Source organism: Ornithorhynchus anatinus, chromosome 1 (genome assembly GCF_004115215.2).
Source record: "Ornithorhynchus anatinus isolate Pmale09 chromosome 1, mOrnAna1.pri.v4, whole genome shotgun sequence".
NCBI lineage: Eukaryota > Metazoa > Chordata > Mammalia > Monotremata > Ornithorhynchidae > Ornithorhynchus > Ornithorhynchus anatinus.
This window is the reverse complement of record NC_041728.1, coordinates 50,192,352-50,211,505: the sequence shown is the minus strand read 5'-3', so window position 1 is coordinate 50,211,505 and position 19,154 is coordinate 50,192,352. Positions and strand designations below refer to the sequence as shown.

The window sequence follows — 19,154 nt, the reverse complement described above, 5'->3', positions numbered from 1 at the left end:
GTGAGTTCTGTAATGTGTATCAGGTTCAGTTTTTGTCACTGAAGTTTAAGAAGCATGTAGCGAAACTAGAGCAATTCCAGAGAAGAAAGTCAGAAATGAAATGTGCAATGGAGAATAGGTAGTTTGATGAAAGGTTGAAGGAATTTGGGTCCTTTAGCCTGGAATTAAATGTAATGGGTGATTGAATGACTCTCCAAGTACACTCAATACTCCTGGGAGTCATATTCCTGATGATAATGGCTCATGTAAGCCCAACCACTATTTCTGACATTTTGTTGTGCTCTATCCCAAAGACACCCCATTGTCAACATCGCAAACCGCATTTCTATCCAAAATGCATAGTGAAAACCCACAGGCTGGAAGAACTGCCTGATTTGATTTTTCTTATATCTATTCCAGTGCTTAGCATAGTATATGGAACAGAATAAAATATATTCCATATTTATCATATTTACTATATATAAATATATATTTTACAATACATACATTTTTATGGGGAAGATACTGACCAGCTGTTTTCTAGGTTTCCTGAGGATTAAGCATCCATCTGTCTTTGGTTGTTTAGTCATTCCCTTATGTGTAGGCAGGATGTTGGACCAAGTGATCTTCCAACTTAGGATACTCTGTGTATATAACATCATTTATAGTATGTGTTTTTCTTTTACCAGGTTTGTCTGTTAGGAGTGTTTGCTGGCGTGGAGACCATATTCTGGTGGGAACTCAAGATAGTGAAATTTTTGAGATTGTAGTGCATGAACGCAGTAAACCATTTCTGATTATGCAAGGGCATTGTGAAGGCGAGCTTTGGGCTTTGGCGGTTCATCCTACTAAGCCTCTGGCCATGACTGGAAGTGATGACCGATCAGTCAGGTTAGTAAAAGAATCCCAAGTCACTATGCAGGCATGTGCCCTCACTTGCTCCCTTTACACATCCCTTCCCCCCGCTCCCACCACAGCCCCACAGACCTTATGTACATCTCTGTAATTTATTTATATTAATGTCTGTCTCCCCACAAGACTGTAAGCTCATTGTGGGCAGGGAATGTGTCTGTTATATTCTTATATTGTATACTCCCAAGCGCATTGTACAGTGCTCTGCACACAGTAAGGGCTCAATAAATGCAATTTGACTGACTCACTATAGAGAAATGTAGATTTTTTTCCATCAAGAAAAATTGGAATTACCTTCATAAACCTACAGTGCTTAATTGTTTATGTTCAGGAAAGGGTAAAGGGGAGTAATGTGTTGTTGGAAATTACATTTATAAATACTAAACTTGATCTTTTGATCCTGAAAATAAATATTTAAAAAGAACCTTAATGATGTGGTCAATAATGATAATTATCAGTAATTTCATGAATTAACTGTTTATGATGCACAAAGTACTTAATATACTAAGCTTTGGAAAAAATACTTGGACATTAATTCAGATAGGGTTTCTATAGTTCATGATCGAAGATGGAAGATAACTGACAGAAAAAATATAGGCCTAAGATTATCAGTTAAATAATAGTAAAAATAAGCAGTTTATTCCTCAGATCTATAGTTTTTTCTTTACTGTTCCACTCTGGGCTGCCCTGCCAAACTTGTCACAACTTGGCCAATATTCTAAGTGCTGGAAATGTAAGTTTCTGCTATGCTTCCCTTATTCAAGGCATGGGGGTTCTCTTCCAGGATGATAGCAGAAAGGTGTTGTCTGGCTGGGCTACCCTGCTGTACATCCCAGAACCTCAGTGGAAGAGGATCACCTTTTCCTTGAAATATCCTTTGTTATAAAACTAAGACATTAATTTCATAGAATTGGATATAATCATTCCCTTCTATGCTTCCATCTTGATTTCCTTTTTGGTGCCAAATCCCTAAGGCCTCAAGCTTTAAAGGCTCAGAAGTGCCCTCCCTTAAACAGTTTGACCACAGTTTAGTGAGAACTTGGATAGTTTTAGGTTGGCTGAATCAATCGAGTTCTACTAGCGTTGTACTTGATCAAATTTTGTGTTTTCCGGAGCTCTAGACAATGGTAAAGAGGATCAGTAGAGCCATGCACAATACCTTGCCTTTCCCCTGAAGAATGGGAGGCCACACAAATCCCGATGAAACGTAATGGGACTCAGGTACCCTTTGGCAGGATTTAGCATTAGTTCTTGGAAGAGATCACAATATAGCCTCATGTAGGCACACACATCTATTTGGCCATGGCTGAGGGGTTCTATGGGAAGCAGAGTGGCCTAGTAGATAGCTCGGGTCTGGGAGTCAGAAGGACCTGGGTTCTAATTTTGGCTCCGCCACTTGTTTACCATGTGACCTTGGGCAAGTCACTTGACTTCTCTGTGCCTCAGCTACCTCATATATCAAATGGGAATTAAGACTTTGAGCCCCATGTAGGATATGGACTGTGTCCAACCTAATTACCTTGCCCTTAGTACAGTGCCTGGCAGAGTAAGTGCTTGGACCTTTAAAAGTCCAAAAAGAAGGATCTTCTGGAGCCTGAGCAGAATATTATCAACTCCACCAAGCCACAATTTTGGGGGTGGGGGTGTGTGTGTGTGTGTGTGTGTGTGTGTGTGTGTGTGTGTATGTGATGTCACCCTAAGCCCAAACTTCATAGGGCTAAAAATGCACACATTCTACTGCTCTTCCTTCAGAGCTGTGTTTCTCTGCCAGGCAAACTTTTTATTTAAAAAAGGGAAAATTTAAATCCAGTCAGGAAGGAACTAAATAAAATTGAAGCAGACCTCTAAATTTAAATGAGCTTGCTCTTTAAATATATTAGAGGGTGAGCTCAAGTCACTTATATATATATATATATATATACACACAGAGAGAGAGAGAGATTTATATTTGAAATAAAAGAAGTAGTAGAGGGGACATATAGGGCATATCTCTTCAGGAATACCAAATATCTACAATGTTTCTTGGACTTAGGCACATTAACAAGCCTATTCAGTAATAGCACATCAAATATTGATTTTTTCCTGAGAACACAATGAATCAATCAGTTAAATGTATTGAGCTCTTACTGTATGCAGAGTACTGTACTAAGCGCTTGGGAAAGTATAATACAACAGAGTTGGTAGACACATTCCCTGCCCATATCATATTTACAGCCTAGAAGGAGGAATTGGGTGAAGATAGAGGAAGAAATATATTATAAATATCAATTTTTCATTTTGAGCTGCCCATTAAGTTGGGGTCAGGCTTCCAGAGCCAAAGAATGAACCATTTGAACTCAAAGCCCAAGGCCACAGCTAGAGAGCCGAGTGAACAGAAATAGCACTCAGAGCCAGAGATGGACCTAGCCCAGAGGAACAAGAGAGATGATTGACAACAGAGAGGGATAGAAATGAGAAGAGTAGACATACATAGGGTTGCAGTAAGATACAGGCACCCAGGGAGCTGGTGGGGGCCGGGCATGGGAGCACTGACGCATCAGTGTTAGGAAGCCTGGAGCTGAGGATAGCAGAGGCCTGGAAAGCCTGCTTCTAGATGCAACTGGGATTGTTGGCCCAGGTTTGTCACAGTCCCAGAGCTGTTCCATATTAGATGCTTCAGTTTCAGGTTAGCCTCATTATGTTGTCCAAGGGCTGGGACTGCCTGCACAGTCTTAAATGCTCTGGGGGCTAAGCTGCAGGGATTGTGTCTCTTTATTGCTGTATTGTACTTTCCTATGCACTTAGTTCAGAGCTCTGCACACAGTAAGCGTTCAATAAATACGATTGAACGAATGAATGATGGGAATCAGCAGTGTGGAAGCTATTGACTACTCCTCCACATTCCTTAATTTCATGGGCTTAATAACTCCTATTACCCCCGCCCTCTGGAGTTGGGGTTTTTTTTTAAATACTAATTAAGCGCTTACTATGTGTCAAACACTGTTCGAAATGCAGGGGCAGATTTAAGTGAATTGCATTAGTCACTGTACCTTTCCCACATAAGGTTCACAGTCCAAGTCCCTTTAAGTATATTGTCTTCTACATGGCTGAAAGACTTGAAATTGCCTTAGGTGTTACATAGGGATTGTAGGATGGTTTTATAAAATTAAAATCGAATCACAAGACATAATCACAGCAATTGAATACTAGATTAAAGATAGCTAAAATTAGTAACACCAACTACCTTGAATTCGTTTGATGGAGGGTAGCTTAATTATATTCATTAAGCACTTACTGAGTGCAGAACACTGTACTAAGTGCTCAGTAGAGTACAATATGACAGAGTTAGTAGACCTGTTCCCTACCCATAATGAGTACATACATATACAATACTTAACTCCTGTTTAGTCAACTGAAGAAGAGCAAGTATAAACGGAGCAGGTAAAAAGAATACTCTAAAGCTATTCGGCAGCCCCACTTAGAGCACCAGAGCCTAACTCCTTGCAGCAGATGGACCAAGATGGTAGGCATCCTTCAGAGAAAAGCCTCCACGTTTTGAGTAGGGCATGTGCAAGTAAAGAGGCATTGTCACAAATTAGCAATAGGCTTTAAAAATTTCAGTTACAGCAATTACCCAGGACCTTTGCCTTCCAGTCACTTTCACCTGCTCTGCATTTGCTTCTTTTTTGTTTCTTTGATTCAATCAATCAATTTTATTTTTTGAACATTTAAAATATGCAGAGCACACTGTACTAAATGTTTGGGAGAGAACAGTTTAACAGAGTTGTAGACATGTTTGCTGTCCACAGTCTGGAGGGCTCGCTAGTTATGTTTTCATCTCCTTAGCTTTCTCCTTACCAGCCTTTCTCGCTCCTACTTTTTTCCCTTCTATCAAGCTTAGAATATTTTTTATTCAGTTATCCTCCAGCAATTCAGGTGTACACTTTATCGTTCTTTTTTGCTGCACTGATACTGTTTTCATTTCTGGCCAAAATAATTTTGTACATTAGATTATCCCAGTATGTGTTTGATCTACCTATCTGGGTGCTGATGGAATCTAGGTAGCTAATTGTAAGACAAATTGACCATCTGTTGTCCTGACTTTATACAACATGTCCAGTCCATCTGCACTTGGCATGAACATAGCCTGAGCTACATCTGGTACCTGAGTGCTGCTTTGATTGTTTGGTATAAAGATACTTTGCACATGCTCTGTTCCATTGCTCTTTTCATATCCTCTTCAGATAGTGTTGCTGACCGCCCTTGGAACCAATATTATGGGCAGTAAGATAATAAAATTAAACAGCTCTCTTTTTCTTTTCATCTTCCGTAATATTTTATTCTGCTGTAGTTGGCCCTACTCCTTTTCTTTTACTGCTGTGTTATCCTCAGAGACATTATGGCCTAATGGAAAGAATATGAGCCTGGGATTCAGCAAACCTGGATTTGAGTCTCAGCCCCAACCCTGGGCAACTGTATAACCAGAGGCATTTGGGGGCAAAGAGAAGGTGGACTTGAAGTGTGCATTTTGGTTTGTTTAGAGTTTCAGACCTTGGCAACCATGGAATTTCCAGTTCTGTTGCTCTTTCCTTTTCTCCCTCTCCTATTACCCTTTCAAAACTTAGTTTCTTAGTTACTAAGTCATCAGTCCAATTTATATCCAAGGATCTCCATGCCTACCTAAAATGTCAAGAGCATCCCCTAAACATTATGTTCCCTATTGAGTAGGTGCCCTGTGCATGGACACTGTCTAATAATCCTGTACAGAGTGCAGGAGGGAAAGGAATGACTGGGGATCAATTAATCCTTCTCCCCCTGAATAAACCCATGGAGAGAAACCTCCAAAGGATTATGTACATAGCTGAACATCCCCTATGCAGAGGAGAGAATCAAGGGAGAATTTGGTTCGCTAACATGAGCAATGTCAGATAAAGACATGTATATTTTACGTTCACCCATGGAAGAAACAACTTGTTCATCTTTATCGAGGGGAAGAAGCAAGTAAAAGATAGCAGTATTTGCAAATGTGAATATTTGGCTAAATAAGAATCTGGTTAAATTACTTGAGTTCTGATTTTCCTCCCTTTCATTTCAATTTTAAAAAGGCTTTCATTAATACTAGCTCTGGAGAAGATAATGTTTTAATGCTTTTATTTAAATGAAATCAAATTTATTATATAGATCCTTTGTTAAATTCAGAATAATTTCCTAACCCTCCCTTTTGGTGTATCCATTTAAAGTCTGCATATTTTTGTTCAACTGGATGCTTTCTCACTGCAGGATATGGAGCCTCATCGATCATGCATTAATAGCAAGATGTAATATGGAGGAACCAATTCGCTGTGCAGCTGTGAGTATGGATGGAATCCATCTTGCCCTTGGAATGAAGGATGGCTCTTTCACTGTACTCCGAGTCAGGTATTGTATTAAGGTATATAATGCAGTCCATGAATCTGCAGTAAAAGATTTTGTCCCCTAGGAAAACATGCCAAAAAAATGTTCATGTAGTGTAGCAATTAAAGTATCCCACGGTACTAAGGCTTGGGAACCCTTTAGAGTCATTAAAATTTCAGGCTAGTCTGCTGTCGTATCTATCAGCTTACTACTCTGTGGCATTGTTTGAAGTTGTGGTTCACTGTGTCTTGAAATATTTTCCTCTGTCCTGCTGCTTGCAGTCGCACAATTTAGCTTTTTGAGTGTCTTCAATCAATCAGTGGTATTTATTGAGCACTAACTAGGTGCAGAGCACTATACTGAGCACTTGAGAGTGTACAGTGGATTATCTTGCTAACATCTGTTTTCTTAATTTATTCTACAGAGCAGTTATATTTCCTTGGGCACTGTTACAATGATGGTACACTGTTGTTGGTGAGCCAGTCTTTCCATTAGACTTCCGAGTCTGGTATACAAGATTATTAAAGATACTGAAAATTTTCCAAAAGGCTAAATGCGGTATTTGGGGTACACCCACTTCTCCCATTAATGAACAAGACTGGACATAACTATTGTTTTGTAGACCTTTGGTTGGGAGTGAAGCTTTGTTACTATTTTGGTATCATACTCTGTGCCAGTCACCCAAAAAGAATACTGTTATTTTTTACTTAATTTTCTTTTATGTCATCCATGGGTGCATAACAATCTTTTGGACTCTTTTTTTGTTGGAGATTAGTATTTAATTTCAGTTTTTCTTAGACGTACTATTTGTCCATAGAACTGTTTTGGTTCTACAAAAAGGAAAAATTGCATTTTTCCTTGTGGATGTCTTTGTAGGGAGATGACATCAAAAATCAAACAGTTGTCAAACTTTGATTAGTAAATTTCATCTGTAATATCAAAAAGTTTCTACCATTTGTATCATACTCTCTCAAACACATAATGCAGTGTGCTGCACACAGACTTTAAAAAATGCCATTGATTTATTAAAAGGGCAAAGTGTGGGCTCTTGAGAGATGAGAGATGATCTTGAGAGATGATTTGCTGGTGGTTGTGCTTGCAGTAGTTATGGTGAATGCTGCTGCAATGTTAATGCTTAAAGAAGCTCGGAGAGTCACTTAATTCAGTAGTATTAATTGAGTGCTTACTGTGTTCAGAGCACTGTACTAAGCTCTTGGGAGAGTAACCAGACACATTCCTTGCCACAACAAGCTTAGAGTTGGGGTAGACAGACATGAATACAAATAAATAAAATTACTGATATGCACATATGTGCTGTGGGGCTGGGAGGGGGAGGAGCAAAGGGAACAAGTCAGGGTGATGCAGAAGGGGGTTTACGACTGCTGAGGACTTAGGAGTCCTCAGAATTATGCTGCTTTCCTAGGACACACTTCCCATTCTACCTATTTCCTGTTCAGCTTGGCTCAGATTCCATTCTTTCTCAGGCATATTGCCATAAAAAGATTTCATATCAGTCTTCTACAGCAAAATATGAGTCCACACTGTCCTAACTACAGTTTGGAGAAAAAAATTGAAAGTATGAATAAACTTGGTGTCACTGATAGCAGCACTGGAACTAACTGAATAAAAGCATACTGTACAATAATAATAATGTTGGTATTTGTTAAGCGCTTACTATGTGCCGAGCACTGTTCTAAGCGCTGGGGTAGACACGGGAATCAGGTTGTCCCACGTGGGGCTCACAGTCTTAATCCCCATTTTACAGATGAGGTAACTGAGGCACCAAGAAGTTAAGTGACTTGCCCAAAGTCACACAGCTGACAAGTGGCAGAGCCGGGGTTCGAGCCCATGACCTCGGACTCCAAAGCCCGTGCTTTTTCCACTGAGCCACGCTGCTTCTCTGAGATGGTTTGGAGGGGCGATCTTGTCAATTTTCTCTTGGCTAATATAAAAATCCCTACTAGGAAAAAGGTGTTCAGAAGAAGTAAAGATGTAAGAGGATCTAATCAAAACTCAGGGGAAAACTGCAAAAAGTATTTTGAAAAATTGCAGAGCTCTGAGCATGTCTGAGAATTTTCGAGCTCAGTAATTGGCAGGAAATAATATTTTACTTCAAATAATTTATTTTCAGAGGAATATAAGAAGAAAAGCTAATGTTTAAAACTGCAAACAGAAATAAACCATAAACCCTTATTTCTCTGGCCTGCTTGAGTGACCAAGTGATGATTAGGTAATAAAGAGGCCTCTTACCATGAGGCAGGCCCCGACTTGGGGGAGAAAAGACAGAAGCTGCTCTTCTCAGCTTATTTTTTAGCTGCTGCATCAGCTGAGGTCAGAGCCAAAAGATAGGTCATAGCCAAAAGAGCATCAGACCTTGGCTGAGTCTGTCCAGATAATAATGTTGGTATTTGTTAAGCGCTTACTGTGTGCAGAGCACTGTTCTAAGCGCTGGGGTAGATACAGGGTCATCAGGTTGTTCCACTTGAGGCTCACAATCTTAATCCCCATTTTACAGATGAGGTAACTGAGGCACCGAGAAGTTAAGTGACTTGCCCACAGTCACACAGCTGAAAAGTGGCAGAGCCAGGATACGAACCCATGACCTCTGACTCCCAAGCCTGTGCTCTTTCCACTGAGCCACGCTACTTCTCTGTAAGCCCCAAACAGCTCTTTACTGCTGTGAAATGTAGGCAGTCAACCTCTTTGCCCATTGAGAAATGTTATTTCACCTTTCCTTTTTGACATTTAACCTTGTCAACTTCTAACAGAAGGTCAGATTGGGTGTTTTGAAATCACTCCACGATTACCAAATATTGATTGCTTTGGAGTACCACATCCCAGATTAATAAAGGGAGAGCCAAATTAGGGTTAAAATTTTTGTAATATTATTTTGTTTTTTTTCTTTTGAGAATTATTTCTCATCTTGCTTTGTGTTTTTAGTACCTTGCATCTAAGTACACAGCCTCTGAAGTCAGTGGAAGAAAGATTCAGACCTGGCTTATGAGGAGTAATGATCCCAAACCTCAATTGGAACACCAAGAAAATCCAAATAAAGTGTACTTCTGTATTAACAGAGTGGTGCCCAAAGCTGCCAGTGCCTGGAGTTATTTTAGAAGCTTTATTTGAAAGTATCAGATTTTTGCAAATGTTTAAATTGCTTTTGGAAAGCTCTGTATTTGATTTAATGGGTTTTCTATCTTCATTCACTTCCTCTAACAAATTGCACATAGTTGATTCTCTTTCACTGAGATGATTATCATATTCAAAATATTTATAATACACCAACTAATACCATAATAATATTTATGTATTTGATGCAGCAGTTTATTTAAAAATAATGAATGGGTTTCATTATTATTCATTAAAAAAGAAACATTTTTTGATTTTCAGCTACAGTTGAAACAAGATGAATTTATGCATTTTTGTGCTACTGTAATCATGATACAAAAATGCTTTCTAATTATGCCCATTTTAATTAATTTTCTGGGTTATAAATGTTATGTTCACTGTAACCTTATGGTCTTATTTCATTAGACAAAATTTTCAAAGTAAATTACCGTTGCCATGACTTGTTCTTTCATGCATGTGACATATTTTCTTTTTTTCCAACAGAGATATGACAGAAGTTGTTCATATTAAAGATAGGAAGGAAGCTATTCATGAATTGAAATATTCGCCAGATGGTACTTATCTTGCTGTTGGATCCAATGACAGCTCAGTTGATATTTATGGAGTTATTCAGCGATACAAAAAAGTTGGGGAATGTGTTGGATCACTTAGTTTCATAACCCATTTGGATTGGTCATCAGACAGTAGATATTTGCAAACCAATGATGGAAGTGGGAAAAGGCTGTTTTATCGAATGCCAAGTAAGATTTTGGTAGTAAATTTTATACCATATGCTTTATAGAACATCCATAAAAATACTTTTAGTTCTTCAATAAAATCACACTATGTAGATAACAGTTCCATAACAACAATAAATGTCTACACTGCATGTTGGCATATAGTCCGTGCTTAGTAAAAAACGTCATCATGCTAGAAATAAGATCACTTTTCCTACTTCAGATAATCAGTTTGTTTTCATTTTGGACTTTACATCTTAACCCAGAAAAATGTGTCAATATTCCCCTTGCAGCTGCAGAGAGCATAATAGCACATCTATGCTCCAGAGATGAAGAAGATGCAAAAACTCACTCTCCCCACTTCCAAAATGTTCTGCTATAGTCTGAATAACAGTTTGTGTAGAGAATTACTGCCAGATAGTGGAACTATTTGTGATTGTCCACAATGCCCTTCCCATACGTGTCACCTTGACACTTCAGAAGGAGAATGGGGAGCATCAGCTACTGCATTCCTAATAGAATTGCTAGAAGTCTAAAACCACTGCTTCTCCTTGTGTGCATCCTTGACCACTCACCCAGTAGTATTATGTAAGCACAAAGTTGAAGCAGCATGGCTTAATGGATAGAGCACAGGACAGGGAGTCAGGAGGTCATGAGTTCTAATCCCAGTTCTGACACTTGTGAGTTGTGTGACCTTAAACAAGTCACTTCACTTCTCTGGGCCTAAGTTACCTCATCTGTAAAATGGCGATTGAGACTGTGAGCCCCAGATGGGTCAGGGACTATGTCCAACCCCATATGCTGGTATCCACCTCAGTGCTTAGTACAGTGCCTGGCACATAGTAAGCACTTAACAAATGCCATAATTATTATTATTATTGTTACTGGGCTCTGCTCTCAGTAAGTACCCAATAAATACCATGGATTGATTAAGCCATGCATTGAAGATTGTGTATCCTAGTACTGCCACTGCATAGCACCCATATTCCATTGCTTGTGCTCTTTCCCATTAGCACAGTCTGCATAAAACTTTGAAGAGCTTCTTCTTTGAAGAGCTCTCTGCAAGGTTATTTTTCCTCTTGCCTTCAGGACATCTCTTCTCTGACATTCTGTTGACATCTCAAACGTAACATGTCCAAAAGAAAACTCCTTATGTTCCCACCCAAACCTTGTCTTCCCCTTGACTTTCCCATCACCGTAGACAATACCACCATTCTCCCTATCTCACAAGCCCATAACTGTGGCTTTATCCTCGACCCTTCTCTCTTATTCAACCCACATAGTCTGTCACCAAATCCTGTTGGTTCAACCTTCACAACGTCGCTAAAGTCTGCCCTTTCCTCTCCATCCAAACTGCTACCACGTTAATCCAAGCACTGATTCTATCCCGACTTAATTAATGCATCAGTCTCCTTGCTGACCTCTGTCTCCTGTCTCTCCCCGATCCGGTTCATACTTCACTCTGCTCTCTACATCAATTTTCTATGAAACTGTTCAGTCCATGTTTCTCCACTCAAGAGTCTCCACTGTTTGCCCATCCACCTCTGCATCAAACAGAAACTCCTTACCATCAGCTGTAAAGCACTCAGTGACCTTGCCCACTCCTACCTTATCTCCCTGATCTGCTATTGCAACCCAACCCATGCACTTCACTTCTCTAATGCCAGCTTATTCACTCCCTCCGTCTCATTTACCTTGCTGCTCACCTGCTTCTGGCGTGGAACCCCCTCCCTCTTCATATCTGTTGGTTGATCACTTCCCCCACCTTCAAAGCCTTATTAAAAGCACACCTCCTCCAGGAGCACTTCCCCAACTAAATGCTCATTTCCTCTTCTCCCACCCCCTTCTGTGTCATCTTGGCATTTGGATTTTTACCCTTTATTCTCCCCTTCCTCAGCCCCAGAGCATATCTGTACATATTCATAATTTATTTGTATTATGTCTGTAAATCCCTCTAGAACAGATGCTCATTGTGGAAAGAGAACCTGTGTATTAACTCTGTTATATTGTACTCTCCCAAGTTTTAGTACAGTGCTCTCCACACAATAAGCATTCAATAAATAGAATTGATTTCCATGGAATTCTAAAACCTTGCTCTCTTGATGTGCAACCCAGAAAGTTGCCCAAGTCCCTAGGCCCTTATGAGTCCTTCTACCTCCTCCCTCAATAAAGATAATTTTTGCACTCTTTCTGAGGGAAAAATGGATGTACAGACTTTCTGTGGGAGAAAACTGGTGAGCAGAGGGTTTGGGGTTTTTTAAAATTATTTTTATTATTATTATTTTTCTTCTCCCACATCCATGCCCCAGATTTGGATTGGTAACATGTCCAGAGTCCCAAGCTCTAACAAATGAATACCGATGGGAAAAAAGTTTGAGCAAATGATTATGGAAAATTAAATTTAATATTTAATTTAGGTGGAAAAGAAGCAACAAGTAAAGAAGAAGTTAAAGGTGTCCAGTGGGCTTCATGGACATGTGTTTCAGGCCTTGAAGTTAATGGAATTTGGCCCAAATATTCTGATATCAATGATATAAATTCTGTGGATGGAAATTTTATTGGCCAAGTTTTAGTTACAGCTGATGACTATGGAATTGTAAAGCTGTTTCGGTATCCTTGTCTAAGAAAAGGTATGTCTAGTTTGAATTTATTAATAAATCCTGTTAAGTCCCTCCATTCAAAATGTGCTCTTAGTGAAAACAGAGATTACTTGTGGGATGTGTGTTCTAATTGTTTGGTTTTATAAAACAGTGAATAAATTGTTGATGGTGGTAACACATTAACCTGACAGTGAAATGATTTAGCAAGAATGATTTCATCTTTGATAGAGCAGTGTGCTATATTTAGGAATTTTGGTTATTAAAAAATTCAGTGAAACAGAAAATTTTGGTTTTCCCTTCCTTCTCATACCTCCCAGAGTGCTTCATCTATATTATTAACAAGTGGAAGTGAAGGAGCATAGTCTAGAGGGTAGAGCATGGCCCTGGGAGTCAGAAGGACCTGAGTTCTAATCCCAGCTCTGCCACTTGCCTGATGTGTTACTTTGAGCAAGACACTGAACTTCTCTGTGCCTCAGTTTCCTCAACTACAAAGTATAGATTTTTGTATATATTATTATCCTATTTATTTTGTTAATGAGATGTACATCACCTTGAGTCTATTGCTATTGTTTTAATGAGATGTACATCCCCTTGATTCTATTGCTATTGTTTTTGTCTGTCTCCCCGGATTAGATCGTAAACCCGTCAGTGGGAAGGGACTGTATCTGTTGCCGATTTGTACATTCCAAGCGCTTAGTACAGTGCTCTGCACATAGTAAGCGCTCAAATACTATTGAATGAATGAATAACTGTTTTCTCTCATACTTAGACTGTGAACCCTATGTTGGACAGGGACTGTATGTGGTCTGATTAACTTGTATCTACCCCAGCTCTTAGAACAGTGCTTGACACATAGCAAATGCTTAACAAAACCAGGTTTTGTTTAAAAGTGGATCTGTTACTGTTCTTAAAGATCTCCAGGAAAGAAACTCCACTACTTCCACATACGTGTGGTAAATGATCTTTAATTAGAAGTAGTTTGTAGAACCAATTTACATTTCTCCAGCCAGTCAGGTCATTTTATTTTATCCTGTCTTCAGTGGAGATAAAGAATGCTGTCTATAGTTCTGTGAGTGGAGGGATCTAGTACCTTTTTAACATTCTCTTTTTTAGGCTAAACTCTTCATTCCTTTAGTATAAGCTAAATCTTGATATGAGTTTCCTTCAGATGATCTGATTGCTACAAATCAGGATTAACCTATAATTCTAATATGCAATGTTACTTTTTAAACTTTCTGCTCCCATTAGCTCTCCATTTTACTATCTAAGATTTTGAGCTAAAATATTTTGTAAAGGGAGTGGAAATGTATCCTGATTTTAACTGTTGTTTATTATTAACATATATTGAGGACTAACCAATCAATTTAAAATATGTCTTGGTTTTAGGAGCGAAATTTAAAAAATATCTTGGTCATTCAGCCCATGTAACAAATGTCAGGTGGTCGCATGACTATCAGTGGGTTATTTCTATTGGAGGAGCGGATCATTCTGTGTTCCAGTGGAAATTTATTCCTGAAAGAAAACTAAAGGATGCTCTTCACATAGCACCCCAAGGTGAGTAAAATATAGAAGATCAAAACAAAAATCTAACCTCATAAGGTTACCTGTGTAATTTCCTGATAATAAATATATTGAGATAAGTCTCAGAACATCAAAGGTAAGGGTTTTTGTAATTTATGTTTTGAATAAGAGGGAATTTGTTCATTTAAAAGTTTTCCGGTAGTGTGGAAGAGAATGAGATCTGAAAAATCATAAGTCCTTAATGGTGCCTTTGGTCTTAAATGCAGATGAGCTAATGTTGATTTATCTGTCTCCTTTAATGAACACTACCCTTGGGGAAGCAGCATGACATAGTGGATAAGAGCATGGGCCTGGGATTTAGTAGGTTGTGGGTTCTAATCCCAGCTCTGCCACTTGTCTGCTTTGTGACCTTGGGCAAGTCACATCATGACCTCCTTCTTGCCAAATCCAATGGCTCCTACTCCATTCTAATCCTCCTTGACCTCTCTGCTGCCTTTGACACTGTCGACCATCCCCTCCTCCTCCATACCTTATCTCACCTTGGCTTCACGGACTCCATCCTCTCCTGGTTCTCCTCTTATCTCTCTGGCCAGTCATTCTCGGTCTCCTTCGCAGGGGCCTCCTCCCCCTCCCATCCTTTAACTGTTGAAGTTCCTCAAGGGTCAGTTCTTGGCCCTCTTCTGTTCTCCATTAACACTCACGCCCTTGGTGAACTCATTCGCTCTCACAGCTTTGACTACCATCTCTACGCAGATGACACGCAGATCTACATCTCCGCCCCTGTCCTCTCCCCCTCCCTTCAGGCTCACATCTCCTCCTGTCTCCAGGATGTCTCCACCTGGATGTCGGCCCACCACCTAAAACTCAACATGAGCAAGACTGAGCTCCTCATCTTCCCTCCCAAACCCGGTACTCTCCCAGACTTCCCTATCACCGTTGATGGCACGACCATCCTTCCCATCTCTCAGGCCCGCAATCTCGGTGTCATCCTTGACTCGTCTCTCTCGTTCACCCCACACATCCTATCCGTTACCAAGACCTGCCGGTTTCACCTTTACAATATCGCCAAGATCCACCCTTTCCTCTCCACCCAAACGGCTACCTTACTGCTACGGGCTCTCGTTATTTCCTGGCTAGACTACTGTGTCAGCCTTCTCTCTGACCTCCCTTCCTCCTCTCTCACCCCGCTCCAGTCTATTCTTCACTCCGCTGCCCGGCTCATCTTCCTGCAGAAACGATCTGGGCATGTCACTCCCCTTCTTAAACACCTCCAGTGGTTGCCTATCAACCTCTGCTCCAAACAAAAACTCCTCACTCTAGGCTTCAAGGCTCTCCATCACCTTGCCCCTTCCTACCTCTCCTCCCTTCTCTCTTTCTACCACCCACCCCGCACGCTCTGCTTCTCTGCTGCCCACCTCCTCACTGTCCCTTGGTCTCGCCTATCCCGCCATCGACCCCTGGGCCACTTCCTCCCACGGTCTTGAAACGCCCTCCCTCCTCACCTCTGCCAAACTAATTCTCTTCCCCTCTTCAAAACCCTACTTAAAACTCACCTCCTCCAAGAGGCCTTCCCAGACTGAGCTCCCCTTCTCCCTCTACTCCCTCTACCACCCCCCTTCACCTCTCCCTCTTCTCTCCTCATTTCCCTCTGCTCCTCCGCCTCTCCCTTCCTATCCCCTCAGCACTGTACTCGTCTGCTCAACTGTATATATTTTCATTACCCTATTTATTTTGTTAATGAATTGTACATCGCCTTGATTCTATGTAGTTGCCATTGTTTTTACGAGATGTTCTTCCCCTTGACTCTATTTATTGCCATTGTTCTTGTCTGTCCATCTCCCCCGATAAGACTGTAAGCCCGTCAAACGGCAGGGACTGTCTCTATCTGTTGCCGACTTGTTCATTCCAAGCGCTTAGTACAGTGCTTTGCACATAGTAAGCGCTCAATAAATGCTATTGAATGAATGAACATCACTTCTCTGTGCCTCAGTTACCTCATCCGGAAAATGGATTGAGTCTACGAGGCCTATGTGGGACAAGGACTGAGCCTAACTGGATTTGCTTGTATCCACCCCAGCATTTAGTACACTACCTGGCACATAGTAAGCTCTTAACAAATACTACAATTATTATTATCATGATGTTGTTACAACAGTGTGGCAGAGTGCACCTCCCTAAAGTGTATCTTTTTTTTTCCAAAAGTAAAGGAGGCATCTTGGAAGGGGTAAATCATTGAGCATTGCACTCAGGGAAGACTTATGAGAATACATATCAATTGTCCTTCCTTACAAGTACAGTCTGAAACAGCACTCACCACCATTGACTTTGTATAAAGACAGACGCTTCTGAACTGTGCACATCAGGGGGCAGTATTCTAGAACATCATACAGCCTCAGATCAAACCATCTGTTAGGTCAGGCTAAACTAGAAAACCCTCAGATGGACTGGTAAAGCCAAAAATACATTACTTAATTTACCTTGAGCTAGAAGGAACCCCAAATGACAACATTTACCCTGTAGACTGTAAGCTCGTTGTGGACAGCTAATATGTCTACCAACTGCTGTATTCATTCATTCATTCAGTAGTATTTATTGAGCGCTTACTATGTGCAGAGCACTGTACTAAGCGCTTGGAATATACAATTCGGCAACAGATAGAGACAATCCCTGCCCAATAATGGGTTTACAGTCTAATCGGGGGAGACAGACACAAGATAACATAATCACGATAAATAGAATCAAGGGGATATACACCTCATTAACAAAATAAATAGGGTAATAAAAATATATACAAATGAGCACAATGCTGAAGGGAGGGGAAGGGAGAGAGGGAGGAGCAGAGGGAAAGGGAGCTTAGCTGAGGGGAGGTGAAGGGGGGAAGAGGGAGGGAGCAGAGGGTGGAGGGGGAGCAGAGGGAAGAGGGGAAACTCAGTCTGGGAAGGCCTCTTGGAGGAGGTGAGCTCTCAGTAGCGGTTTGAAGAGGGGAAGAGAGTTAGTTTGGCAGAGGTGAGGAGGCAGGGCATTCCAGGCCAGCGGTTCGACGTGGGCCAGAGGTCGATGGCAGGATAGGCGTGATTCATATTCTCCCAAGCACTTAGTACAGTGCTCTGTGCACAGTAAGCACTCAATAAATACCATTGATTGATTTACTGAAGAGTATTCTGGGATAGTCCATTTATTCAATATTATTTATTCAGTGCTTACTATGTGCAGAGCACTGTACTAAGTACTTGAATGTATAATTCGGCAACAGATAGAGACAATCCCTGCCCAATAACAGGCTCATAGTCTAAACATGCCTTCAGCTGTCTATTCCTATCTATCTGAGAGGGATAATGACATGTAAAGGAGGTTTCTAAAAACTGGATTGTAGCATGTTCAAAGTTTTTATTAATACAAAATTTTAAATGAAAAAAATGAGTTTGGGTTGGCTAACCCTTGAATTTTCCAGTCCCTGTAGGGTTAGAGACTGATCAAGCTGGGACATAAAACCTGAAAACAAGATCCCTCCATACATCTTTACCTTCCATAACTGGGGAAATATTTCTCTATTTTTTTAAGTATTTTATGCTATCTTAGGTCATATTTTACTTCTTTAAAATTTCTTTATATAATCTAAGTAGAATGTTAAAAATTAGGGTGATGCACTATTCTGTATCAGGGTCTCTGAACTGAGTTTTGCGAACCAAATTCTAACTAAAAGTTGTGATTCTATGCTTCCCTTGAAGTGAATTAAAACCTACAATACTAGAGCCGGCTTAGAAACATGCAAGGAGGAATATTAGAAATTATGTGCCTTAAAGTAAGGACAGAAGTATATCTTGATGTAGCAAACATAGTTTGAAGACACTGAGATTACCATTGAGTTGATAGAAATGTAATCTGGAGAAAAGTTACTGAAAACTGTGATAATTGAATAGATAAGTTCAGTTAAGATTAAATTATGGTTTATCTTTTCGTATAGTTTCAGAAATCATTGATTTTAATCATTAATTTTGGAGCATTTTTCTTTAAACTGGTTCCCTTTAAAATATGTAAAGTGACTTCTTTTTAAATTCAGAAAGTCTAGCTGACTCCAATAGTGATGAATCAGACTCAGATCTGTCTGATGTTCCAGAGCTGGACTCGGAAATTGAACAAGAGACTCAGATCACATACCGTCGACAGGTAAATTCTCCATTCTGTTTTTTGCTCACTTTCAACTGCTTCCATTTCTCAAAATGCTTATTTTGTAACATAAAATTTGTTTTGCTGTCATGTACAAAAACCACTCTCCTAATGAATATGTACTCTATCGCATTTTCTCTGAAAAATTATTCAAGTTCACCTCTTTCATAATACATCCTTTCAAAAGCCAGATGTTTTATTTTAACTTCCATATTAACAAGCACCAAATCTTTTTTTTTTTAAAGAACACTTTAAGAAGTGGGTATGTATGACACCTAAGCTATACTGAGCCATTTTCAGCATACCTTTTCAGATGAAAAAATGCAATTCTAGGTACGGTTTTGGTTTATCAAAATTAGTCTAAAATTAGAGTCTTTTGAATCCCTATTTAGGAGGGTTTTGTAGTTGATGGTTAAACACTAAGCATAGTTGTAGCATATTTGGAGCATTGTATCAACCCTATTAAACTGAAGAAGAATAGCAGTTTACGTATATGGAAAATTTATGTAATAAATTGTCAGACCTTTTAAAGCAAATATTCTTCTAGTTACATTTCCTAATACACATCCTCCAAATACATTTCTATTTATACCCTATTTTAAAGGTTTACAAAGAAGATCTACCTCAGCTTAAAGAGCAGTGCAAAGAGAAACAAAAAAGTTCTACTTCTAAAAGAAAAGAGAAAGCTCCAGGAAATAGTATCCGTTTACACTTTGTCCATGGGTATGAAAATATTTATTTTAATTTTGTTGTATGT

The 19,154-nt window shown here is 39.8% G+C and overlaps 1 protein-coding gene across 8 annotated transcripts in view; it reads left to right on the top strand.

Moving 5' to 3' along the window:
* The window catches only part of EML5 (EMAP like 5), a 169,951-nt gene that overhangs the window by 62,545 nt on the left and 88,252 nt on the right, over nt 1-19,154 (top strand). For all 8 annotated transcript variants that reach the window (XR_003757763.1, XM_029059538.1, XM_029059460.1 and 5 more), the window contains exons 7-13: nt 669-870; nt 6,151-6,288; nt 9,877-10,133; nt 12,527-12,739; nt 14,096-14,263; nt 18,291-18,397; nt 19,002-19,120. Coding sequence is in view for 7 of the 8 variants with exons in the window: in XM_029059538.1 (XP_028915371.1) it covers nt 669-870; nt 6,151-6,288; nt 9,877-10,133; nt 12,527-12,739; nt 14,096-14,263; nt 18,291-18,397; nt 19,002-19,120 (1,204 nt within the window). In the remaining variant the exon portion in view is untranslated. The remainder of the gene's footprint in view (nt 1-668; nt 871-6,150; nt 6,289-9,876; nt 10,134-12,526; nt 12,740-14,095; nt 14,264-18,290; nt 18,398-19,001; nt 19,121-19,154) is intronic.